The 27,481-nt window shown below is 30.9% G+C and overlaps 5 protein-coding genes and 1 non-coding gene across 8 annotated transcripts; 3 read left to right on the forward strand and 3 right to left on the reverse strand.

Annotated features, from left to right (window-relative positions):
• Positions 1-10,417: 10,417 nt before the first annotated feature.
• LOC124942792 (succinate dehydrogenase assembly factor 2, mitochondrial-like) lies at positions 10,418-11,591 on the reverse strand. Its single transcript, XM_047483348.1, has 5 exons — positions 11,363-11,591; positions 11,200-11,295; positions 10,988-11,114; positions 10,842-10,910; positions 10,418-10,757 (listed from the first exon to the last, which is right to left on the reverse strand). The coding sequence occupies exons 1-5, from the start codon at positions 11,467-11,469 to the stop codon at positions 10,614-10,616; spliced, it is 543 nt and encodes a 180-aa protein (XP_047339304.1). The 5' UTR covers positions 11,470-11,591; the 3' UTR covers positions 10,418-10,613.
• On the reverse strand, positions 11,540-12,988 carry LOC124942791 (carbonyl reductase [NADPH] 1-like). The gene is made up of 4 exons (XM_047483347.1): positions 12,829-12,988; positions 12,437-12,698; positions 12,132-12,329; positions 11,540-12,055 (listed from the first exon to the last, which is right to left on the reverse strand). The coding sequence occupies exons 1-4, from the start codon at positions 12,930-12,932 to the stop codon at positions 11,639-11,641; spliced, it is 981 nt and encodes a 326-aa protein (XP_047339303.1). The 5' UTR covers positions 12,933-12,988; the 3' UTR covers positions 11,540-11,638.
• Positions 12,989-17,910: 4,922 nt separating this feature from the next.
• On the forward strand, positions 17,911-20,116 carry LOC124942033 (mitochondrial phosphate carrier protein 3, mitochondrial-like). Its single transcript, XM_047482438.1, has 6 exons — positions 17,911-18,210; positions 18,276-18,640; positions 18,731-18,774; positions 19,455-19,669; positions 19,750-19,874; positions 19,952-20,116. Exons 1-6 carry the CDS (start codon positions 17,968-17,970, stop codon positions 20,001-20,003), a joined length of 1,044 nt encoding a protein of 347 aa, XP_047338394.1. The 5' UTR covers positions 17,911-17,967; the 3' UTR covers positions 20,004-20,116.
• Positions 20,117-21,646: 1,530 nt separating this feature from the next.
• LOC124942304 (ankyrin repeat and SAM domain-containing protein 3-like) lies at positions 21,647-22,581 on the forward strand. Its single transcript, XM_047482781.1, has one exon. It carries the CDS (start codon positions 21,772-21,774, stop codon positions 22,459-22,461), a length of 690 nt encoding a protein of 229 aa, XP_047338737.1. The 5' UTR covers positions 21,647-21,771; the 3' UTR covers positions 22,462-22,581.
• Positions 22,372-26,821, forward strand: LOC124942303 (CBS domain-containing protein CBSCBSPB5-like). Of its 3 annotated transcripts, none has more exons than XM_047482780.1 (15): positions 22,372-22,512; positions 23,940-24,094; positions 24,166-24,334; positions 24,416-24,548; positions 24,646-24,816; positions 24,886-24,964; positions 25,063-25,176; positions 25,254-25,320; positions 25,406-25,511; positions 25,593-25,651; positions 25,742-25,854; positions 25,935-26,062; positions 26,139-26,224; positions 26,405-26,494; positions 26,565-26,821. In XM_047482780.1, exons 2-15 carry the CDS (start codon positions 23,961-23,963, stop codon positions 26,727-26,729), a joined length of 1,614 nt encoding a protein of 537 aa, XP_047338736.1. In that variant the 5' UTR covers positions 22,372-22,512; positions 23,940-23,960; the 3' UTR covers positions 26,730-26,821. The 3 variants fall into 3 exon arrangements, with proteins under 3 accessions (XP_047338736.1, XP_047338735.1, XP_047338734.1); XM_047482779.1 differs by lacking the exon at positions 22,372-22,512 and adding an exon at positions 22,732-23,718 and having other exon boundaries at positions 23,794-24,094; XM_047482778.1 differs by lacking the exon at positions 22,372-22,512 and having other exon boundaries at positions 22,732-24,094.
• A 40-nt stretch (positions 26,822-26,861) lies between these two features.
• TRNAS-UGA lies at positions 26,862-26,946 on the reverse strand. Its single transcript has one exon. It is a non-coding gene; the product is annotated as a tRNA-Ser (tRNA).
• Positions 26,947-27,481: the final 535 nt, after the last annotated feature.

Below are 27,481 nucleotides of genomic sequence, written 5' to 3' on the forward strand. Positions count from 1 at the left end.
AGGGGAACTCCTAGATAAATCTAGAGAGTTCCATGACCGACCAAAATCCAGGAACTCTTAGAGAATTCTAGAGAGTTCCATAAGTGACCACAAAAATCCGAAATATTCTAGAAAATGCACCTTGTGGGCCTGACATGTGCACCCCATACCAATGGGCCGTGACATCATGTTATCCATCCGAAAATAAACCTGAATAACAACAAGAAGAAGAAATGCACAGTAAATATTGAAAGAAAAATGAAACATTTCATCACTTATTTGGCTTAAGATTAATCAAAAATATAATGAACTTAATAAGTAAATTAATGTTAAACAATAGATGTTATGAGTACTCAGACAAAAAATAAACTTTATAAGTTTGTTTGTAACTCATGTTAACGAAATCTTGAATTTAAAAGAAATACCAATTGTTTCAAATATAAAAGGCCATCAAGAGATTTAAGAAGAGATTCACAAATACTAATATTATATACTAATGTTTATTTAAGCATTTAGAATGCAATAAAATTTTCATTTAAACCTATAAACTATATATATATATATATATTAATAACTATTTTTAATAAATCTTTTTTTCTCCTAGTATAAAATACAAGTTATATTTTTTTATTATTAAATGAGTTAATAATAAGTTTTTTAATATAAACAAAGTTTTTTATTCAAATTAATTTGTGTAAATTTAAATAGATTTGTAATCCCCGAAAACCCTTTTCTAAGTAAAAGTTTGAGGTTCGAAAAATTTTAACTTCGATTTTCGTATCAGAAATCTTTTTACATAAAACATTATTTTAAAATTTTATAAGACGAGTCCTGACAGTTTGAAATTAATTATAATAATAATTAAGTTTGAATCAAATTTTAAATAATTTTTGTAATTTGATTAAAGAAATCTTTATTTAAATTAATTTAAAATATTATTTATTTTAAAAAAAAGTCGCCATTGAATTTTAGTTTAAAATCAATAAAAATGTGTACGTATATAAACATATTTTTAATCAGAGTTTCTTTTTGGTTCGTATTTTGGTGATATTTGGGAAATGGTTTTCGCGCTACATCCTCTATACCCTTTAGAAAACGGTCTCTAATTTATAAAATCTTGGTTTTGGAAAATTTGTTGTAAAATGCTTTGTTTTAACCAATTATTCTTCTGGTCCTAAGCATGCATAGGTTCTTGAGTATTTAAAATTGTAACAACAATATTTAAATGTTAGTACATGTAGCTGATTAAGGTGATCGAAAAGGGATGTACCTGAAGAATATCAGTTTTGAAGGCATTAGGGTTTAGAAAAAAATTCCGAACAAGCCCTTATAAAATACTTTTTTAATGAAAATATTCTAAAAATATTTTGAAATTATTTCATATTTTTCGGACTTTTATAAAATGGTTTGGTTTCCAAAACTATAAAAATAATTTTGAAAATTAAAAGTGAAACCAAACAGACCCCTAGGTGTGATTTTCTACATCTCGACTGAGGAATTCAATACCTCGACCGATGATCCATAAACCTCAATCAAGGACTTCAGCACCCCGACCAAGAATCCTCAAACCTCGACCGAGGAGGTTCCGACCTAAAACCGAGAGAGTTCCTTGGTCAAGTGCGGGAATTCTCAGGCGAGGTGCTGAAGTTCCTCGGTCGGGGTATTGAAAAACACTTGGTCATGGGTTAGCCTAAGGCTAATTTTTTTCGATCCTGGGTGCTGAGGACTCTTGGTCGCGGGTTAGCCTTGGGCTAACTTTTGTCGGTCCTAGGCGCGAAGGTCATGGTTAAATTTGGTCTAGGTTTCTCGGTCCTCAAGAACACCCAAACTGCAGGTTTGGTGATTTTGTTTGAGGCATGGATCCTTTGGTCCAAGGGCATAGGTAGTTTCATAAAATTCCCATGATCATTTTGAACATCATCCTGATGTGTCATTCAATTGGAAAGAGGTTTCATTTAAATCAAACAATTTTATTATAAAAATATCGTGTATTTGGTTTTGAGGCTTTAATGAAGCGTAATGTGTGCTTGGCAATAGCTTTCTTATGTTTCATATGGTTGAATGAAACCAAAATATGAACATTGACGGTTCGTTTGGACCAATTAAAGAGCTGAAATTTTTATTTTTTATAATAAAAAAAATTAGTTTTTGATCAAACATGATCGGGCTGGATTGAAACTGGTCCAAATAGGTTTCCAACATCATTAGAAACATGTTGGAAAGCTTTCTGAGTTGTTGTTCTTGAGCAATAATAACTCAATAACAGTTAACCCGATTTTGAAATTTTTTTAAATTCAAATTTAGGGGTTTTTGATTTAGGTTAATTTATTGGGTTTGGCTTCGATAAAAAAACTATAAATGATTTTATGATCGTTTTCAATTCAAGAAATCCAATAATCAAGTAGTATATGAAATTGTCAAAACTGAAATATAAAAATTCAATTTCAGATTGGTAGATTGAATCAAAGAGTGAATGGAAGCTTACATGGAGTTGGAGAACATTCATTAACTCTTGGGGAAGCTTTATGAATGCCTAAATTAGAGTTTTAAGGCCTTTCCCAAAAATTTCAAAAATTCCATAAGCTTTAATCTTTAATGGCGAATTTTGTTCAGAGCTTGATTGATGGCTTGATAGTGGATTTATTGCCTTTGATCTGCTCAATTTTGCTCAAGGTAGAGAAACGACAAAGTTTCATCTTGAAAAATCAAAGTTGGTTTCCATTCTTATTTGTTTGTCATCACAAGGAATACAAAGACATGGCGTGTAACGATGTTGTTTCGAGCTTCCGCATTTGAACGTTGAGGAAGGGCTAAAACTTCCTCGTTTTGAGCCTAAGTGTTGACGTTGGGTGTTCCGTTAACGCTCTGTTGGCGATGAGCAGCCCACACACATTTGGGTTGATGTCGTTGTAGGAGTCCGTTTGCTTATCCCCTGTTGCGCGAAAACGTCTCGCTTTTGTTGTAGCGGGCTATGCGGATGGTTCATGGGCGTTGGATGATGATCCATCGCTCATTTGAAGGTTGTGGCTTCTACTGCAGCGATTTGTTTAAATTTCGGCCACACAGAATCATACTTTATTTTTCGCCTAAAGGTTTGTTTGAAAATTTATTTTTCTTTTATACCTTTGACTTTATTTTTTTCTATAAAATAATATAAAAAATCGTGAAAAAAATATTACGGTACAAATTTTATGGACGGGTCAACCCACAATCCGACCCAAGTATCCATTTAATCTCACATATATCCAAATTAACCACAGCTCTCGACCCGGCAATCCAGACACTTTCAAAATTAAGCATCATTATATATATATATATATATATATATATATATATATATATATATATATATATATATATATATATATATATATATATATATATATATATATATATATATATATATATATATATATATATATATATATATATATATATATATATATATATATATATATATATATTAGTTAGTTAAAAAGTTGAACTTATGTTGTTAAAATGTCACGCGTTTATCAAATATTCGGGTTGAATTTAAAAAATAAAGTGTTATTAGTTTAGTTGGTTAAAAGGTTGTACTTGTTTTTGTTAGGTTGCAAGTTCAAACCAAACCTATAGCATTTTTATTGTTATTTTTAACCGTTTTAAGTTTATGGGCGGGTCAACCCACAATCCGACCCAAATATCCATTTACTCTCACATATATCCAAATTAACCACAACTCTCTACCCGGCAATCCGGATACTTTAAAAATTAAGCGTCATTATATATATATATTGATTTGACATTTCCAAAAGAATGAATATCATCTATATATTAATAGAATTTGACATTTCCAAAAGAATGAATATCATATTTCTGTTGAATCAAAATTGTTCTTTAGCATTTGTAAATTTTATAATATTCTTTATATAATAAAATTAAACATATTTAAAACAACTAATTAAACAAGTAAACTATACATATTTAAGATTAGTTTAAATCGAAATAATTTTAGAATTATTTATTTTAAATTTTAAAAACTAACATAATTTTATAGTAATAATCATCCATTGTCTAACCTAGAGGTGGAAATTGTTTTCTAAATTCTAAATCCTCCTATGAATATTGATTCTTTGTAGATTTTGATAAATGGAACTAGTTAAGAAAAAAAATATATTATAAAATTTTAAATTTTTGAATAGTCTTTATATTAACAAATATCTAACCTTACCCGACAATATTATTTTCGTTAATCATTATATAAAAATATTATATTTATTTAATATAACATTAAATATACATAAGAGTGAGAAATATTACCCATATTATAGGTAGAGGATTGATAAACTCAACGAAAGATTCAACGAAAGCAGGTCCACGAATTCGACGTGGCCTGCCAGGTATCCCTACGTCCCGAAAGCGCTCATTTTGGGTCCCAAAACCACTCATTTCAGGTCCCAAAACGGTCATTTCGGGAAGAAAAAATAAATGTTTTTTTTCCCGAAATGGCCGTTTCGAGTTATATATTTTTTTCCCGAAATGGCTGTTTCGGGTCCCGAAACCAATCATTTCGGGAAGAAAAAAACAATTTTTTTTCCCAAAATGGCCGTTTAGGGACCTGAAATTACCGTTTCGGGACATTTGAAAAATTTCTCTCACCTACCCACATGTCATGCCACGTTGATTCGTGGACTTATTTTCATTGAATATTTTGTTGAGTTTATCATTTTTCTTATAGGTATATTAAAAATATCGTACCACAATATATCGAGAATATTAATTTTTTAGTATACAAAAAAAGTGTGGTATAATACCAGTGGCGGACCTACAAGGGGGGCCTTGGGGGGCCCAGGCCTCCTCCAACCAGGGAAAAACTTTTAAAATATTTTATATATATGTTTACCAAATAAGGTTTTGTCCTGTTGGTTTTGAAGCTGAAACCTATAATAGAGGTCCAAACCCTGTCTCTCACACTTCTTTTTATACAAACACTATTTTTTAATATTTATAATAAATTAACACTTTCTTTTATAAAAATTAATAAAAAAAAAAACTAATTTATAATTATATTATTCTAAAATATAATTTTATTAAAGTAATTATTATTAATATTTTATAAAAATTTTATTTTATACAAACACTATTTTCTAATATTTATAATAAACTAACACTTTCTTTTATAAAAATTAATAAAAAAAAACTAATTCATAATTTTATTTTATACAAACACTATTTTCTAATATTTATAATAAACTAGCACTTTCTTTTATAAAAATTAATAAAAAAAAAAAAAAACTAATTCATAATTATATTATTCTAATTTCAAATATAATTTTATTAAAGTAATTATTATTAATATTTTATTTTATAAAAAAAAAATATTTTCTAAGATACAATATTTATAATAATATATAAATTTTAGTTAATATATAAATAAAATTTATTTATATAAGTTAAAATATAAAGAATTATATATAAAATAATGAAAATCATATAATATTATTTTATACAAAAAAAAAATATTTTCTAAGATACAATATTTATAATAATATATAAATTTTAGTTAATATATAAATAAAATTTATTTATATAAGTTAAAATATAAAGAATTATATATAAAATAATAAAAATCATATAATATTATTATTTATTTTAAAACTACATTTATATTATAATTTATATATATATATATATATATTATTAATTTTAATAAAATTAATAATACAAATTACTTATAAATATAAGGGTAAAATAACAATTTATATAAATATAAAGGTAAAATATTATTTTATATTTCTTAATTTTAAATTAGTTTTAAATTATTTCAACAAATAAATGTATTTGTTAGATTTTATTTAGGGCTTAGGGTTGTGACACATATTTATTTTTAATTATTTATTTTATGTAGGATATAGAATAATGAAGATGTTCTATAAAATTTGTACTTCTACATCACATGACCAACATGACTCTTCTCAATCAATTAATGAGCCTACTAATGAGTCTAATGTTACTGATCAAATATACATGGTTAGAATATAGCATATCAAAAGATGCATCATTTTGTTTTTGGTGTTATCTTTTCAAGCATTTAAATAGAGAAAACGTAGATGATGCATTTATAGGAGATGGGTACAAAAATTGGAAAAGGGCATTAGAAAAATTCAATCGTCATATGAGAACTTCAAATAGTTGTCATAATGAAACTAGAGTTCAATTTGAATCATTTTAAGATCAAAGACATAACGTGAGAAACGTTTTACGTACACATGGTCGTGATATAGAAATAAATTATCGCACCCGTTTAACGATAATGTTTGATGTAACACGCTTTCTATTGAGGCAATGATTACCTTTTCGAGGACATATGAGTCAAGTAGTTCATCAAATAAAGTTAATTTTCTTGAATTGATTGGTATAGTCAACGTAATGAAGATATTTTGTCTTCTTTTGTACCGACTCATGGACAAGAATAATTTAGTAATTGTGCTTGTTAGTATTTTTATGTAATTATCGAGTAAAATTTTAATTAAAAAATACATTTATTTGATAGCCAAAAAATGCTACGTTACTATGTATTTGGCCCCCTCAAGAAAATATTTCTGGGTCCGCCACTGTATAATACCGATACTGAAATTATTGATATGGTATGAGATTTTTAATATTTTGGTATATCAAGATATACCAAAATAATATTTATAAATTAAAAAATATATATTACATAATACTTATAAAGAAATAAATATATTTAATATTAATTTAATTATAAAAACATAATTTTTAAAAATTTAATCAAAATATAATTATACTATAATATTATTTAATATATACAATCTCAATAAACTATATTTTATAATATATAAAACTATTTTTATTTCACTATAAAGTATTTTATTTTTTTTAAATAAATATAATAAAATTTAATATATTTTCAAGTTTATCTCAAATACAATACACGACTTGAATATATTCTTCTTGAGGAGACTCTTGATTTATGGTTATCTGTTAATTTTATTAATATGTAACTAAATATTTGAAATATTTGTGCTGTGAACGGGTAATTTAAGTTTTTTTTAAATAAAAAATTAATATATAAATATATTTAAATTTAAGTCTTTCGAGCAGAACAAGAGCTTATGGTTATATGATCAAGCCGAATTCGAACTCGAGTCAAGCCAATAAAAAACGAGTTGAGTCGAACTCAAGTCAGGACTAGTTCAAGCTCAGCTCGTTTATTACCCTGTCTAACTTACTAAAAAACTCAAAATCTCTTAGAAAAATATAAGTAATAATAAATTTATAGGATATTTAGCCAGACTTGTTTCTATTAAAAAAAAATGTCATAATAAAGTTAAGTATGGTATCATATTAACATTTTTAAGAAATAAAGCTTGATACTTCAAAAACTTATTCAACACTCTCAATATATTCAAATGAAAATGATATAAACTTAAAAGAAATATTTTTAATAAAATAATGTAAATAATAATGATATTTATTTATATTTTAAAATTTTAAATATATAAAAATACACATTTGATTATTGGCTCAATTACCATCTGGGGCTCGAACTTATGATGATTTTATCAAATAAGGCTCGAACTTTGAGTTGAGCCATTTGGGGTTCGAACTATAAAAAAAATTAACATTCGAGACTTTACCCAACAAACCCGTCTGTTTTATATGACATGGCAATACATTTTATTTTTTTAATTCCACCTGGCATATTAATTTCATTCAAACAAAACTTATTCTCTTTTCCACATTCTCACTTCTCCTTAGTTCCCCATCTTCTTCTTCCTCCATTTTTTCTTGCATCTCTTTTCCAAATAAAGTAACTAATGATTGGTGATTTTATCCGACCTTATCATTATCCCTATTTTCAATGACAATTTATCGTTTTCCAGCAATGAATCTGTAGATGGACGACAATTCCTCCACGATTGAGACTTTCATGTCATTCGATCTCACCATCTATTCTGGCACCGACGTCTCCTTCCTCATCGGAATACGCAAGAGTTCTTTGGAATCACTGATCCAGCAACGCCTACTAGGCTTGATTGAAGGTGCCCGTGAATGTTGGACCTATGCCATCTTCTGGCAATCTTCTATGCTCTATTTCTCTAGCGTCTCTACGCTTAGATTGTGCGATGGGTACTATAAGAGCGAGTAAACGAAAATCAGTTGCGTTTTCGTCGCTTGAGGATCAGGAGCACCGGAAAAATATTTTCTGAGATCTCAATTCACTAATCTCCGGTGGATCCTCTTCAGGCGACGAGGCCATCGATGAGGAAGCGATTGATACGGAGAGTGATTTTTCTTGCTTTCGATGACTCAATCGTTCTCCAATGGGAACGGTCTGTCTGGTCAAGCTTTGATGAGTTCCTCAACTGTTTGGGCTGTAGGAGCTAAACAATTAGCTGGATCTTCATGTGAGAGGGCTCGGCAATGTCATATGTTTGGATTACAAACTATGGTTTGTATCCCTTTCTCTAATGGAGCAGTTGAATTGGGTTCAATTGAGTTGATATTTCAGACATCGATGTTAGGACTATTAAATGAGGTAAAAATTATATTCAATTTTCAATAATCCTGATGATTTGGGTTCTTGGCCTCCGGCTCCGGTGATGAATAATAATCACAGCGAAAACAAATTTATCCAATGAACTTATCTTACAAAATAACCCATCATTGAAAAAAAAAAAAAAAGAATGGGAGAAAAGATAGTGAAGAAGGAAAAGTGTAGTAAAGAAGGAAAAGTGAGAATGTGGAGAAAGAGACCAAGGATTTTGTTTGAATGGAATTAATATGCCATGTGGAATTAAAAAAAATAAAATGTATTGCCATGTCATATAAAACAGACGTAAAGTAAGAACCTTAAATGGTAAAAATTTTGATAGTTCGAGCCATAAATGACTCCACTCAAAGTTCGAGTCCTATTTGATAAAATCCTCTCAAATTCCATAGGACATTTGATTATTAAATTATAACCAAGCAAAAGAATAATCATAAAATATAAGTCCCTAAACTATTTCTCTATTTTGATATATATCCTCAAATTTTTAATTATTTTATGTCCATAAAAGCTTCTTTGATTCTTGAGAAGGATAAAAGAAGCATCCAGAAAAAGTTTAAAATAATTTTAGTTGCATTTAACAAAGAATCCTCAATTATTTTAAACCTATAGTTATCCCACTTTGGATTCATTTTTGTTTTTCTCATTTTAAATATTTAAACTCTATATGAGAATCTTATTATATATTGACATAATTAGAGATGGATTTGAAGTGTGAATGATGACATGTGGAGTTATGGTAACTTTTAAAATAAAAAATTTGACTTTTTAAAAAAGATTTAATTTTAAATACCCCAAAACTACTTTATTTGAATATTTTAAACATACTCATTATTCTCTCCTTCCCATTTATCCTCTTTTTTATTATTAAATTAATTGATGTTGTGTTGACAGAATAAAGTTATATTGTGAGTGAGGATGATAAGGAGATGTAATTGATATAATGGTCAGTGGGAGCATACTTTATTTGACCAGTTCAAACGGGTCAGACCCATTCAACCTCAACCCGAGTTCTTAAATGCGACCAATGAGTGTTTCTTGGCTTCAATTCAACCCGTTGAACCGGGTCGGTTAGGTTTTATTGGACCCACGGCCATTAAACTCGTATTGTTTAAGCATATAAGTTTATTTAAGATGGAGGCGGCTGCAACCTTTAACCCAATTGGGTATATTTTAAAAAAGAATTCATGTAACTAACTCCCAATATATAGATAATCATCTATTTATAGAATGGTTATCAATTGTGAGAGCAAAAAAAGCCATTCTTCTTTGTAACTCACTCAATGAAGTCCGAAACCTTCTTCATCGCCATCATCGATGAAGAAGAAGAAGGCGGCGAAGAGAGTATGATTCCAACGTGATCAAAGGGTTTGGCCATGGCAAGTCATTATAAGGCAAAAGGAAGGTGATGCCTTTCTTCCAGATATTTTACTTGGACCTGCTTTTGTTTCAGAGTGAGTTTGTTCTCTTATGGCATCTTCTCTTTGTTCTTGTTCCTTCCCTTTCCCTATGTTATTGTTTGGTTAATCTTCTCTTAATGTTGACCAAAACCCGGGCTTGGGATTGGAGTAGATTTGATGGTGTTTGTGTGATTTAATGAAGTTGAGATCAAAATATGTTCCTTTCTTCTTCAATAAAATCTAGGTTTTGTTCCTAACTGTATCTTGAATATTCTTCAACCAAACAAATTCATACTTCACAATTAACCTAAACTAACAGAAGGTAAAACCATATAAAACAGCACATATTCTTAAAACCAGCAACAAGAAACACAACTTCATCATGTTTCCTCACCTACATGAATCTGGATGAAATTGTGTTTAGGATTAGAGTTTATAAAATGAGCTAACAATAGAATTGTTCTTTCATCAGGCAACAGATTAAGATCATACCAATCAAACATTCTTTGAGGGATAGAAAACAAATAGTGCAGTTTGCAATTTAGCATATAATACAACAACTTCGTTGAACCTGAATTCAAATATATGTTTTATCAACTAATTCACTTAGTTACCAGCAGCAAATAGTAGTATATGCATCATTTATTCAAACCTGATTTCACAATAATAAAGCTCATGTTCTACTGATTACCAGTTATAGGGCTGTCTTGACCTTTCTTGAAATCATCCCATCCTCTCACCCATGGCTGTCCAGGCATTGCCCGTGTCTCAGGATCCGCATGACTAAGATTGTTCCTAACCCTCTCTTGTACGGCAGAGAAAACCTATTTCAAATCGAGAACATTACAATCTCAACTAGAAATAAAAAAGGAAAAAAAACAGGGAAATTTGATTAGGTTAAAGCTTACAGGGTTCATGCTTATAGTTTCAGGAGGCTGTTCCTGGCCTGTTAACCATTTCCATAAGTCTGGATTCTCCTGTCATGAAGAAGGAGATTATAAGTTAAAATATGTAAAATTTCAACGTTTTCGAAAACGGGTCATCAAGATTTTACCAGGTCAAGAACATGAAGAAGGGATTTGATTCCATTATCATCCAAAGAATGAATATGTTCTTCAACCCATCCCCCTAATACCAAGTCTAGTTCAAGGAACCCTCTTTGCTTACTCCTGTACAATAACCTATAATACATATTGTATATTCTTCATCAACAACAAGTACCCATTCCAAATTCAATTTCAATTACAGAAGATTTAGATCACAAACCTGTTAAATACCCGTCTTTTACTTTCTTCATTAGAGAGATCAAAGTCTGCCAATCCATTGGATGAGTAAAATCGAGTGAGAGAAAACGCAGAAGGCCTGATAACAAGAATTCTAATTAGTCGAAGCAGAACAGAAATAGAATATGTAAAGATTGGTTCTTTACCTTAGAAGGAGAGCTGGGGAGACTGTAGGAGGAACAGATTGAAAAGTAACAGAGGTTGAATTGATGAATCGGGCGACGTTCGTTAGAGTTCTCCTCCAAATCGCCATCCTGAATCTTCGGAGAAAGATGATAAAACGAGACTGAAACCAGAATTTAAGTAACGCAAAAGAAAGGCGGTGGGTATGGTCAAAATGAGAAAATAACACTGAAACTTAAGCAAAATATTCAAACTAAGTCTCAAACATGCATAAATATTATAAAAACAACAACTTTGTTTCAAAAGTTGATCTCCCGTCTCTCTGCAAAAAACTTCCCGGTCACCAACTGGTCTGATGACAACAAAGAAAGCCAAACAGCCGTATCTGCACCTTCCTCCGGCGACGTATGACCTGCCCAACCAGTCATGGCAGTCTTCACCCAGCCAGGACAGTAGCAATTGATATAAATCTGGTGGCCTTCTTCTTCTTCTTCATCTGGTCTATCAGAAAGTGTTTTCGCCATCATCCTTGTGTAGCAATTAACCGCGAGTTTCGACATGGAGTAATCAGTGTATGTTTGAGGCCATTTGGAAGATACACAACTGCTGCTGTCTTTCACTTCCTCTAAAAAGTTTAATACAGTCTTGTCAATCAGTTCCTCTGATAATGTATCCAAATCTTCCAGTTGTTGTCTCAACTTTACATCTCCAATTCTCTGCAAAAAAAGTCCAATTTCAACCAACATGATATGAACCCATGTTTGATGTTGGGTTATTTGAAATTTTACTTACATTGCGCCTTCCATTTATCCTTCCCAACCTCGAGCTTACATTAACAATACGAGCCCCAAATCTAGAACACCTCATCATCAATGGGATCATAGCTTTAATCATGTTTTTAGTTCCAAAGTAATTGGTCTTAATAACCTGTTCAGCAAACTCAACTGAATTGTCTGAACCAAGATTATAATTCACACCAGCATTATTAACCTGTGCAGATCAGAAACAAACAAAAGAAATTGATTTCCATAACAATGTTAAACAAACACAGAATCAATCAAATGGGAAGAAGAAGAAGAAGAAGAAGAACATGTTACCAAGATATCTAAACCTCCATAATTCTTCAACAACCAATCAGTGAATAAACAAATAGATGAATGGTCTGTTATATCCAATTGATGGAAAACAACATTGATGCAATCTCCTTCCTTTAAGACCTTTACTGCTTCTTCACCAACAACAGCATCTCTTGCAGTTAACACAACTGTTAATCCATTAATTGATAGTTGGCGGGCAATTTCATACCCAATTCCTCTGTTTGCACCAGTCACTACAGCAATGGTTTCTTTGGACCACCATCTAGAAAGAACCGGGGTGGGTTTTGTTAATTATTAGATATCTCAAGCTAACAGTATATTTCATCAGCCAATGAATGCGGGGAAGAGCATTACTAGGGCAAGCGATAGAAGAAAGTGCAAAGCATACATACCTCTGTTGATCGGAGTAAGGAACGGAACGAAGTAAAGAGATCTGATGTCGTCTATCTTCACGTTGCAACCGTGCCTTCTCCCTCTTCTCCTCTTTCTTGTTCATCTCTTATCGTCTCCTCCGACGGCCGGACCTGGTTGACCAGGCGCCCAACTTTGCCATTTTTGTTTTATTTATTATTTTTTATTTGTTTTTTTTTTCTAAGAAATTCTTATATAAAAGATAACAAATTCATATCATCAAATAGTTGCAAAAGTGTTTATAATTTTTAAAATAAAAAAATATCCGATATGACTATTTTTTAAATTATGTCTATTAAACACAAATTTTCATAAATTAAATTAAAAAATTTTGTTATTTATTATTTTTTTATAAAGAGTTAATTCAGATTAATTTAAATAAGTATTTACATATAAAATATTAATTTATAAATAATACAAAATAAAATCTGAAAAATCAAAACAATTAAATAATAATCTAATTATTAAAAATTATAACAAATTTATAAAAGTTTAAATTTTAAAATAAAGATTCAACAATCTTAAAAAAAAATAATAATTTGTCTTAAAATCGAATTCGTTTAAGTTTCACGACAATAGTCTAGAAGTAGAGCAAATCGAACAAACTAATCACGCGGTGTCGGGAAAATCTCTACTAAAAATTCTAAATTGCGGTGAAATTTGTCATTGTCCGTGGATTGATAAGTAACGCAGAAAAATATTTTATAATGTGATAACTAACCATCTACATATATAATTAAAATAATGAAAAATTCGTACAAATCAAGGAAAGATAAATATAAAAGAGTCTTTAAATGTAAGATTAGATTTAAAAACACTTTATTGAACAAAAAGAGAAACAACTCCAGATCTGACAATTTCATCTACTTTTTTTTTTCTAAAAGATGGATGTACATAGACTCGAGAAAGTATCGCCAAGACAATTAGTGGGTATGGACAGTAAACGACCCGCAAAAAGTTGGGAGTCAACTAAACAAAATGTCAGTCCGAACAAAATATAACACCAACTCAAATCTGAGTGGTGAAAAGGAAAACGAGACACCCTCCAATGCTAAAGAAGCTATCAAAGGGGTCAAAAATAAAATGACTTTTGACCTTCACTAAACGATTTTTAGAAAAAGAAATGAGAAATATGGCTCGAACTTGGGGGAGTTTACTAAATAGGGCTCCAACTTTGAGTTGAGTCATTTGTGTCTTCTTGAACTATCAAATATTTTTCCATTTAATTGCCGAGGCATTACATTGTTTTAATTTAATTGTCACCCGTCAAACACATCATATCCTCGACATCTCCAACGAATTCTCTCTTCCTCCAACAGGTTTCTTTTCTTCTTCTTTCATTCCCCTCTTTTTATTTCATCTCTTTCTTCGATCCATTTCCAACAAGTTCTCTATCAAGTCATCTCAACGATTCAGGTATTTACATTTCATTTCTTTAATTTATCAATTTATTGTTTGTTTGATTTAATTTAGGGTTTAAATTGACTAAGGTTTGAATTTAGGGTTTAGATTAGGATTTTCTCTTTGTTTTTCTATTAGATTGTTTTGAAGTAAAATCTATAATGTTTCAAACATCAAGAAGCTCACAAATAATCTTGTTTGTCTGTCGCATACGTCGCATACAGAGATGTATGCGACACTTTATTTTGATCTCTATTTTAGACATTGCATATTCATGTTGGAATGACTTTTTCTAGCTGACTTAGAATTATATATATAAACCAACTTCTTCCTATTTCCTTTGTATATTTTTTTAGTATATATGAAGCACTACTGAATTCATAAATATATTTGTCATGTTTGATTGTGTTCATCTTTATTAAATAATATATCTGAAATATAGATAATGATTTTCCTATGTCTAAATTAGAAGTTGGTTTTCATTTACCTGTCTTTGATCTTAGATGGAAGACATATATTTTTTTCTAGAAAGTAATAGAAGATGTGGTTTCCTTGAGAATATCATATCATACTTGTTTGCATTTTTATTACCAATTCTTCTTTATTCTTGTTTCATTCAGGTTTTGTTTTCATTTCTAGAGGAAAGACATAGCAAAAATAAGCGATTTAGAGTTTAGGGTTTCTGAAAATAAAAAAGGATGTGGGGCGTCTTAGGCGTGCAAGGCACCCTTTTATAGACTTGAACCGACACGTGTCTTAAAAAACATCATTAAAATAAACCGTCATTATTTAAAATAAAATACATTTTTAAAAGTCATCATTAAAAGACGTCACCCATGATTTACGGTTGGGATGGGCTTAAAAAATTAATTTTTAATTTTTTTTCCGGGTATTCGGACTTAGGGACGGATTCAGAATTTACGGTTGGGGTGAGCTTAAAAAAATAATGAGAAAATTTTGAATAAAACGAGTGTATATAAGTAATTTTGACCATTTTTTAATAAATATATAAAAAAATAGTGAATTATATTGAATTTTTAAAAAAAAATAGCGGATATTGTCAATTTGAACCGTAAAAAAAATATAAATTTTTTTTCGGGGTGGGCTTCAGCCCACCCGAGCCCCTACATAAATCTGTCCCTGCTCGGACCCCGAACCAATCGGTTTCAACCCGAAAAGCAAACAAATTACCCGAACCGATCGGTTCGATTCCTTCGGGTACCCGACCCGTCGGGGCTAAAACGCCATACCTATGGGTAACAGAGGAGAAGAGAAGAGTGAATGTGGAGAAGAGAGAAGAGTTTTATTTAAATGCAACTAATATATTAGGTGGAATTAAAAAAAAATATAATGTATTGTCACGTAATTTAAAGAGACGGAATAAACGTTCGTTTGTGTAAAAGTCTCAAATAACAAAATCTTTGATAGTTCAACTCCAAATGACAACTCAAAGTTCGAGTCCTATTTGATAAAATCTCTCCAAGTTCGAACCTTAAATAGTAATTGAGACATATAATATATACATGACTAATGAATTAAAAGAAAAGAGAAAACAAAAGAAATATTTACAATAAACTCTAATGGTGGCTGGTACAAGAATCTTATTTTTGTTAAGCATAACCAACTCATCGTTTTTAGAAACTTCTCATTTGTTTGTAAATGGATTGACTTGTTTGAGCTTGAACTTATAATTAAATTATTCCAATCCATTACTCTTCCAAACTCTTATGAGAAACTCACATTGCTTCTTAATAAAAAAAATAAAATAACAGTTGTAACATGATAAAAAAAAAATCTTACCTGAATTCCATCTAGTCAACAAATGTTATTAATATATAAAAGCATAGAAGAAGAGAAACTGTTATTTACAACTGTTTTAATACACCCAATTTTTTCCCCAATAACCCATATAAAATAGTCTACCAAAATAAGATTATTTTATTTTTTAATTATATAAAACTTTAAATAATATTATTATATTCTAACACTCTATCTTATTATAATAAATTATTGGATTGCTTTGACTTGAATTTTCCTGTTTGGTTAGTGATCATACAAATTATTGATTGCTAGTCACATACTAAATTATAATTTATTGCATCTTCTTTGCAATTCATTTTGTTTTAGTTTTTTAACAATCAAATGAAATTTCTTACAGAATAGTAATAGAAAATTTATACTCAATAAGAGAGAAAAATATTATTGTTGATTTTGATATATATATTTTTGAAAATTTGTTCTCTTTATATATTTCCGTACGTAGATTAGAAATATCATATCCAATCTTGTTTATTTCCTGGTTTCTTATGACTGCTTATATTCTAAATTTCTAATATTGAGCTTATTTGAGGTTTTGTTAAGTTTAAAAGTAAGAAAAAAATTGATACAAAAGAAGTATGTTATATTTTTAAAATAATTAATTTATATTAAAAATGATAAAATCGTTTAAAAATAACAAAACATCATGAAATGAAAAATATATGAAAATAAGAAAAGAATATAAAAATGTTACCTAATAAATTATCGAGCTCATATATTTTTTTAAAAACGAATAACTCTATGACATACTCCATTGACTTTCAGAACGAATATAAAAAATATCAGAAATAACATTTTGAAGAATACACATCACACGATTACTTTACAATCATTTTACAATCATTGAAAGTTTGACGATTTCTCCACATCAAAATAGTCTAACACAAAATAATTGAGAATGTATTCCTTCCATACCATCCGATATCCAAACTTCACAACAACTATCAAATAACTCGAATATCATCTAATGAATCTCAATCATACTCCACGAAAAACTTCATATACTAGTAAATTTTGACAATACAAAAATAAGTGAGTAACTGATTTCACCTCCTTACTACAAATAAAACAACTCAAAAAAAACACACTTCTATAGAATAAAGAGGTTCTCAACCACACCACTACCAATTAGATAGATTCTTAAAATAAAATATGTTATTATCATTATAAAAATATATTGAAAATGGTCCATGCAAAATGATATAAATGATAATCGTTCAAGCTCAACGACAAAAAAATTACAAAATTGAAAGAAAATCATTAAAAAAATACAACACAAAATAGTTCACTACTGATCAAACAAAAAGAACAAATTTTAACGAGCGCGATGATCTTTAAGAAAATTAATGAGTTCTCCAACTGCCTCAATTGGTTTATCTAATGAAACTTTCCCGATTGTCATAATAATAAAATTATGAATTAAACACATTAGTCGATAATGATCACTGAACGTTCTACGATTTCTTTCAAGTCAAATGTTTCACCAGAAGATAAACGGGATAGGGACTCAACGACTCAGACCAACTGAATTCACCGTCTCTATCCACATTCCCCAACAACTAACCATGATTATCATTATAAATATATATATATATATATATATATATATTAAGAATTAAATTTTATATAAATAAAATGAGAATATTTTAAAATTATTTGTTGTGTTTGTTTGTGGGATAACTTATTTAAATTGATTTTATAAGTTGAAAAGATGAGTAAATTTACTAATTTATTCAGCCGCCCCCCAAAAGCTAGGAACTGACTTTTCAAAACATAGACATTTCTTCCTTTCACCGGCTGACTGAAGAACATGAAGGATCCAGTCCTCCCGCCAGAAATACATCTCTTCTTCTTTTCTCTATTCCTTGAAATTCTCTCTCTAAATTCCCAAATCTGAAAAAATGGCACTAGCATCTGAGAAATACCGCCAATCTCTTATCCCCAATTTCCTATACTCATCGTTCCCGAATCATTCAAATCCGTCAAAGCCGCCGGACTTCATAATTCCTTCTCCAAACGAACCAGGTAAGATTCAATTATACTCGCCATCTTTCTACGCCGCATGTGCTTTCGGTGGAAGCTTATGTTGTGGTCTCACGCACACCGCCGTAACTCCTCTCGATGTCATCAAATGCAACATGCAGGTCTGTGAACTAATCTGTTTATCTCATTTGGATACAAATCATTGATAAAATTATCAAATTCTCAGATCGATCCAGTAAAATACAAAAGCATAAGTTCTTCATTTGGAGTTATGTTCAAGGAACAGGGGATTAAGGGTTTCTTTAAAGGATGGGCGCCTACTCTAATCGGTTACAGTGCACAGGGTGCTTGTAAATACGGAATCTATGAGTATTTGAAGAAATACTATTCGGATATTGCCGGACCGGAATATGCTGCAAAGTATAAGACGTTGATATACCTTGCTGGATCTGCATCTGCTGAAGTAGTTGCTGATGTTGCACTCTGTCCTTTTGAGGCTGTTAAAGTTAGGGTTCAAACTAAACCTGGATTTGCCAAAGGTTTATCAGATGGTTTTCCGAAAATTGTTAAAGCTGAAGGAGGAGCATCAGGGTATATTGATATGTGTTAATGTATATGATCGATTGATCATTGTTTCTTTGTTTGATGTGGTATAATTTCATCATTGATGTTGTATTGCAGGTTGTATAAGGGTTTGGTGCCTCTTTGGGGACGACAAATTCCATGTAAGTTGTTAGGGTTTGAAATTTTAAATTTCTATAATCGATTTCTTTTATTGAAAATAAGGAGAATTAGCATGATATACCACGATTAGGGACGGAAAATCCGTTTACCGTTCCATTCTAGTTCGGGAATTTGTTTTTACTACTCTCCTCGTCCCGTTCGTATGCGTTTAACGTTCCATTCTAGTTCGAGAATTTGTTTTTACTACTCTCCTCGTCCCGTTCGTTTCAGGGAATCCTTACGAGACACCATTATACCCTATTATCTAAAAAAAATAAAAAAAAGTTCTCATCAAATTCTATAAAATAAGAATAATAAATAAATATATTATATATATTCAATTATGTTTATTAGTGTTCGGAATAAAATCGGGATAAAATTGGAGGAGAACACTAATACCATCATTACCCTGTCTCGTTAGGTTTTGGGAAAAAATGTCCCTAAAGGGCAGTTCGGATAAAAAACCAGGAACGGGTTATATTTGTCCTCCTTACCTACCACCATGACTCTCTACTTTCATTCATTCCTGTCTTGTTTGGTTTTGGGAAAAAATGTCCCTAAAAGACAGTTCGGGTAAAAAACCGAGGGACGGGTTAGATTTGTCCTCCTTACCTACCATCCTGACCCTCTACTTTCATTCAAATGAGTGAGAATCATATCGTGATATTGGTTGGTGTTGCAGATACAATGATGAAATTCTCGACATTCGAGACAATGGTGGAGCTAATCTACAAACACGCAATTCCAACACCGAAGGCAGAGTGCAGCACGGCGGTGCAGCTTAGCGTGAGCCTTACGGGTGGTTATATTGCCGGAATTCTTTGTGCAGTAGTTTCACATCCTGCTGATAATTTGGTTTCATTCCTTAACAATGCAAAAGGAGCTACTGTTGGAGATGTATGTAATAATTCTCATTTCTTTCTAAGAACTTCATCTTCTTCTTATTCTAAGAATCTTATTCTTCTTGTTGTTGATAGGCAATAAATAAGTTTGGATTATTGGGGCTGTGTACTCGTGGATTGCCTCTAAGGATTGTTATGGTTGGAACCCTAACTGGATTACAATGGGCAATTTATGATGCATTCAAAGTATCCGTTGGACTGTAAGTTGTAAAATTCATCCATTTGATTTATTCAACTTTTTTAGGGTTCTTAATTTTCTTTTTCTTCTTCTTGCTAGGCCAACTACTGGAGGAGCTGCTGCACCTTCTGAAACTGAACTTGCAAATTGAGTTTGAAATATTTCCTATTGCTTAATGGCTGCCCTTACAAGATTATATCTATTGATTTGTGAAAATAAATTTATAAGATTAATAAGATTGCTATTTTATGAGACATTTAATAGCTTGTATTATTTGGAAAAATTATATTGAAGGTTAATAAAATGTTATTTGAAGTTGAATTATTTGGATTTTATAATAATATTATTTGAGGTAAGTTATTAAAATTGGGTTATTTAGATTAGAAACTACATATAAGTATTTTAAAGATTTGAAGGTAATTTTAGTGTTTTTGGTAATTTAAAAGATTTAATATTTAGTTAAGATTAATTTAAACAACAAAATATCTAAATAACCAACCTTCTTCATAGAATTATTATTATATTTGTGAAGTGGTTGTATTAGCTATCATTTTTTGAAAAAATTGTATTCATCAAAAAAGATATTTTGGTATATTTGAATAGTTATAACCAATTTTTTTTTTGGACTCAAAGGAAGGAGATGATGTTATATTATGGAAAACCTATTCCATATTATATATGATAATATTAATTATTGTAAACTGATCATATTAATATATTTACACTCAAATTTTAATAAGTAATTTAAAGGGTTAGATGAAATTTATAAGATACAATATTCACAAGTTTAATTCTTACTTATAAATATTATGGTTGGATGTCAAACTAGTTTTTTACTTTTAAAATATTTATACTAAAATATTATAAATAAAAATCAATAATATATATATTTTTTTTAGAAAAAATTAAAATTTTTAAGTTGTAAAATCCAAAATTACATATTATTTAAAATAAAAAATCCCACATATATCAATACTTACAATTCTATGATTAAAGTATACGTATAAATTATAAATATTAAAGTTAAAATTATTTATATATGTTTAATTAATTTTGAATGAAAATTTTAAATCATGGTTTTTTTTAAATAATGATTTTAAATAGTTTTTTTAGTACAAGGTTATTTAAAAAACTAGGAGAAAGAAAAATATTAATAATGAATTACAATTTTAATGATGCAATGAGTTTTTTTTGGATAAAAAATTTAAATATATTGATATATATAAATAAAATATATATTTTTTTTAATATTTTGATTAATGAATTATGTAATCTTATTAATAAGAGGGAGATAAATAATGTTTGATTTTTCATTATGAGCTTGATTTGTTAATAATTCAAACAAAATTAAACATCATTTCACTCTTTCTTATTTATTGTATCATTCAATTCATCAACTAAAATATTAAAATATTTTAAATTTAAATTATTATTTTAAATTTTATTTATATATATTAATACGTTTTAAGTCTTTTTATTAAAATAAATTACATTATCAAAATTATAAATAATTATTATTTTTTTTCTTCCACGTTATTTATAACAAACTCTATTATATATTATATATATATATTTTATTTTAAAAATTTATTTACCCAACAAAAATCAAAATTAATTAATATAACTTTATTTATTACCTAAACCATTTAAGTTAAAATTAGTGTAATAATTTTGATTTTCTAAATAAAAAAACATCTCTAATAATATAAATGGTTGGAAGTATCCGGCCCCAATCCAACTTCCCCTAATTATTGGTGTGAACAATGGACACGTGTGGCTATTGCTCTAACTGACTCACACTCTCATTCACACTCAACCAGACCTTCTTCTTCATCTTCTTCATTTGAATGATTTCCCATCTTCAAAAACAACTGAAATTGAAATCTTCTCAACTATAATCTCTACATTAACCTCCATCAATGGAGGACCTACACTCTCTACATGCTCACCTTAACGGCATCGGATCATCACCGGTTCTAGCTTCCACTGATAACCTCTCAATGAAGCGTCAGCGCAGGCCAAGTGTCAGGTTAGGTGAAATAGGTGACCACGCTTACCATTCCCACGCATTTCGAGGTGCCAAGCAGTGGAAACCGCCGTCCAAAGACTCCAACAAGCTCTCCAGGTCTCGTCCCGTTCCTGCATTTGAATTAGAAGTTACGGATTCGAAGTTGAAGAGACGAGTCAAGTCGACTTGGATCTCTGACATCGATGAAAGGTTTAGCGGAAGCGAAGATGTAGATGACGGATTTGCTGATTTTAATTCTGAGGATTCTGATAGTGGATTGAAGGAATTAAGTCCTGTACATTCTCAGAGAGAGAATGATGAGAAGGGAGTTGATAGAGTTGTTCGAGCTAGGGTTTCGGATAATAGAGATGTGAATTATCAAGCTCCATTGGAGGTGTCTGAAGATAGGGATGGGGTTAGAGTTTGGCTGAATCAGTTGGGATTAGGACGATATGCACCAGTATTTGAGGTACATGAGGTAGATGATGAAGTTTTGGCTATGTTAACTCTTGAAGATCTTAAGGATATGGGAATAGCTGCTGTTGGTTCTAGGCGGAAAATGTTTAGTGCAATTCAGAAGTTAAACAGGGGATTCTCATGACGAATTCAAATTAATGCTATGCGTCCATGATCCATCCATCCAGCTTCTAGAGTATTTCTTCTTTCTTTTTGATCTCCTGATTTCTGAAATGAAAGATATTATCTATCTTCTTCCTTTTCAGCTTTTTTTTAATACAAATTCCTTTCCTTTCCCAAATGCTTAAAGTTAGGATAGAAATTAATGTTAGATATCTTGTTAGGATGAAACATTTGGACAAGAACATTGAGTACATATTACGACAATTGTTGGATGTGAATTTGATTGAAATTTGGTTTAGTCACTCTTGTTTATCGTTTCCGAAGCACTGCAACCTCACACCAAGGAGGCAACCCTATCGCTAGTATCCAAACACCACTATAAACTTGACCTACCCTCTCACCAAGAGAATAGTATCCTTTTTCTTATTGGGTCAAGTCTAGAAATGTGTTACTAGTTATTGGACTACAATGTTGACCAACAAATACCCAACAACTTTGCCTAATTCTCTTCCTTCTCTTGTCATAATCAACTTTGTTGAAAACTTGATGGGCTTCTTTCTAGCCTATGGCTTGACAACTTTTGTCATTCTATGCTCAATGTTTTTCTCAACTTCTAATGTGAAACTCTCTTCACTACTTCCTTAAAGAATCAACAAGCATTTGAGGGAAAAGAAGAAGAAATTGAGGAAACAATAGACAAAATCAGATAGATAGGATCATAGGAAGAGAAGAAGAACAATGGGTAGAGCCATTAGGAAGAAATCAAGAGAGTTTAGATCATATTTACCTATCTATTACTCTAACAGCATTTACTATTTATACTATTTAAGCAAATTTCTCTTTCTTTTGCTTTTCATTCTTCTAATTAAGTAAAAGAATGTACCAAGTAAAACCCAACTCCAAAATTATCCGAAATTTCAAGTATATTATATAGCCTGTTATTGTATCTTTGTCTGAATTTGAATATGTTTGGAAACATTTTTCATTTGTCAATTGTCAAATGAGATAATGTTATTAAGCTATAAAAATGTTTCCCAATGACCTGGTCAATGTTTAATTACACATTCTTTTTTACTAAACTAATATTAATAATAATTATTAGTGTTTATATATTGAAACATACTTTATAGTAAATATGATAGAATGAGATTGATCCTCCAAAGAAAGACAGAGACAGACAATGGAGATCTGTTTGTAGCCGTTGGAACAGTGATGACGTGTCCTTCTGAAAGTCTTGCAATTTCAGACAAAAATCGTTTCCTCCGCCTTGCTTCCCGCTGTATTCCCTCTCTCTGACCCACACAGGAAACAATTTTGGGTTGCAGATGAATTCCATTTTCATTTTCTGTTGTAGGTTCTTCTTACCAGCAGCAGCATTTTCTCGACAAAAATTCAAAACTCACCCACGGCCCCGACTCTTCCCCAGTTCCCGAGGAAGGAGGGAGGAATTGGGGAATAATTACATTGATATTATTCTCTTCAATTTTCATTTTTCTCCAGGTGAATTGAAGAAAAAGAACCATGAACACTGCTGGAGTTTCTTCCAGGACTAGAAGCATCTCCTCCAACACCTCTTCCCAACCCAGGAAGAAGGCCTCCGATCTCAATGTAGCCATTGATTCTTCCAGAAGATCTCTTTCCACTCCTCGTTCAATGTACGTATCTAATATCCTCCATTTTATCCCATTTTTGCATGGCTCCCCAATTAACATATATATATAATCAGGGGACTAATGGGAGAGCGAACTGTTAAACGTTTGCGTCTGTCTAAAGCATTGACGCTTCCAGAAACCACTACCATATATGAAGGCTGTCGTAGATTGATTGCTCGACGAGTCGATGCCTTGTTACTGACCGATTCCAATGGCTTACTCTGTGGAATATTAACTGCCAGGGTAAGTACATACGTAATTTTTTGTTTTTCTTAACCATTACTCTTATTACTTATATAGTAATATTGAATCCGTTTGTTAAAGGACATTGCGACAAAGGTCATTGCTTGTCGATTGAATTTGGAGGAAACTCCGGCTTCAAAGGTTATGACTAGGAATCCAACCTTTGTACTCTCCGATACCCTTGCTGTCGAGGCCTTGCAGAAGATGGTACAAGGTTAGATAGATTCTGTAAAAAAGAAAAAACATTCATTCTAGTACAAGGAAATGATTTATTTTCATTTTTTTATGTTTTGTATTTGGATTTTGGACAGGGAGCTTCAGACATCTCCCGGTTGTGGAGAATGGGGAAGTTATAGCCTTGCTCGATATCGCAAAATGCTTGTACGATGCTATCTCTCGTATGGAGAGGGCAGCTGAAAAGGGAAAGGCGATTGCTGCAGCTGTTGAGGGAGTTGAAAAACATTGGGGGACATCTATTTCTGGTTCGTTGATTTTTTTTGTTTTTTACTTTCTGAAGAATTTTTGTTATAGTTGTTGTGTTCTGTTTTCAGGTTCAAATACGTTCATGGAAACGCTAAGGGAGCGCGTGTTGAGGCCATCGCTGTCGACGATCATTCCTGACAATTCAAAGTAGGTAATACTTTGTGTTAATTGTCATTTTTATTAAGAAATAAAAAAGGTATAAATGAATTCAACTAATTAACGCAATTAGCCTGAACATTTTATAGGATTGTAACACTAACGACGAAAGAAACTGTTCTGACCGCGGCTAAGAAGATGCTAGAATCTCAAGTGAGCGCTGCCATCGTAACAGTCGATAGTAAACCGAAAGGAATCCTAACGTGAGACTTCTTCACATTTTTCACGTTAGAAACAAATATATAATCACTAACCCCAGTTTATTTCTTTGTGTCCTCAGTTCTAAGGATATGTTAATGCGGATGGTCGCCCAAAATCTTCCTCCAGCAACCACCTTAGTCGAGAAGGTGAATTTTTAAACAAAAGAAAAAACTATTTCTCTCTTGCTTTTTCTTGAATAATCTTTCACAATTTCTATGATTGAATTTTCAGGTGATGACGCAAAATCCAGAATGTGCGAGATTAGACACACCGATTATCGACGCTCTTCATATAATGCACGACGGAAACTTCTTACACCTTCCTGTTATCAATAAAGGTTGCACAATATATTTAAAGTCTTCATTGTTTTCCTGAAACATTTTTTCTAATTTTGTTTTATCCATATGATTGAATACAGATGGAATTGCAGTTGCTTTGCTTAATGTTCTCCAAATAACTCAATCTGCTGTTTCAACTGTCAGTAATATGCCTCATTTTTTTCTTTCTAATGAGCATGAAGATACCTTCTTCTTTTTTTTCAAACTGTTTCTCGTTGAATAATTATAGGTCGGAGGCAACGATGGAATGGGTTCTAACGAATTGGGAAGCAATCTAATGCAGAAATTCTGGGATTCCGCCCTGCAGTTATCTCAAGGGGATGAAGAAGATGATGCAATAAGGTTTTCTTAATCAAAATAAAAAAACTTGGAATTTATCTGAGTATGATTAAATCTTTTAACTGGTATTCATATCGGTTCAGTAACAACTCGATGAAACTAGCTGAAGCATCTGATGCAGTGGCTCAACTTCAATACTCACCAGGACAAACAAACAAGTTTGCGTTTAAAGTCCAAGACAAGAAGGGAATAATGTACAGGTTTAATTGTGGTAAGCAGCTTTTGCCTATTTCTCGTTTTAAATTGTTTGTTCTTAATTCTCAAGATGGTGTTTTCTCGCAAACCAGAAACTGGGAGTTTGAGAGATCTTGTAGCTGCCATTCTTCAGAGAATGGGGAACGAAATTAGCTGCAATAGCATGCCTCAGATTTTCGTAAGCAGCTGACTTGACTATGTTTGTTTGAATGTCTATAATTGAAATGAAATTGAAACTTACAAAAGTCATAACAATAATACAACAGTTCTTGGTTATGACAATGAGTTGAGAGGTCCATTGTTTGTAATATTTATAATAATAATAATAATTCTAAAAACAATCTTGGTTTGATTGTAGTACGAGGATGAAGACCATGACAAGGTTGTCCTTGCCTCGGACAACGACCTTGCAGCTGCAGTAGACCATGCTCGTTTAGCCGGTTGGAAGGTAAAACGAAAGGAAAAAAGCTATTTATTTGGGATATAGAGCATTTAGTAATAGCTATATATTAATACAGGGACTACGGCTACATTTAGATTACTCGGGTTGGGGAAGAAGTTCGGTGGCTGTAGAATCGAAAGGAGGAGGAGACTACTCGACGATTGGTTTGGCATGTGTAACGGGGGCAATGCTGATCGTTGGATTGGGTGTTGTAACCTACTATAGGAGATGTCGAAATTAAATATTCACAACTTTATTATTACTTACTATTATTGTTGTTTAATATGAATATTCCTATCCTTTTCATATAATTGTCAAAACTATTTTGGGTTGCTTTTCAAATGATTATTGTTAGAAGAAAAAAAAAAATAAACGTCAACAGCAGGGTTCGAACCTGTTGGGCTTCGCCCGCGCAACAGATTTCAAGTCTGTCTCCTTAACCACTCGGACATATTGACTTATGAATTTAGTTTGACAAATTTATGTACATAATGTTTATTTAACCTCAAGAATAATAATTTTTTTTTTTTGTTTTCTTAAATATATGACTAGGTACATATGGGATCTCTTGGAGCTGGTTTGATTTTGGGTTATTCAGGTTTTTATTTGTTTGATAAAAAAATATTAATTTATTTAAAATATTTAATTAGTTGAATATAATGTTTTTTATTTAGATTTTATAAAAATAAAATAATATATTTTAATATTTTATTGATAAATTAAGTTATTAGTTAGTTGAAAAGATATATAATATGATAGATGAAAACTAAACTACTAATTGCGCAATTAAATAAAAACATTTTTGGAGCTCTAATCAATTTGAGTTCAACTTCTTTAGAAAACGAATTATGCTGACAATAAATAAGTGAAAAGAGCAAACTATGTTTGAGGAGGGAAATTTGACGAAATGACCCTATTGATGGCTCTAAATGCTTCTGTGGTCACCCGATAATTAAAATTGATCTGGTGACCACTTTATTTTATTTTAGACAA

This window comes from Impatiens glandulifera, chromosome 6, assembly GCF_907164915.1.
Source record: "Impatiens glandulifera chromosome 6, dImpGla2.1, whole genome shotgun sequence".
In the NCBI taxonomy this organism is placed as follows: domain Eukaryota; kingdom Viridiplantae; phylum Streptophyta; class Magnoliopsida; order Ericales; family Balsaminaceae; genus Impatiens; species Impatiens glandulifera.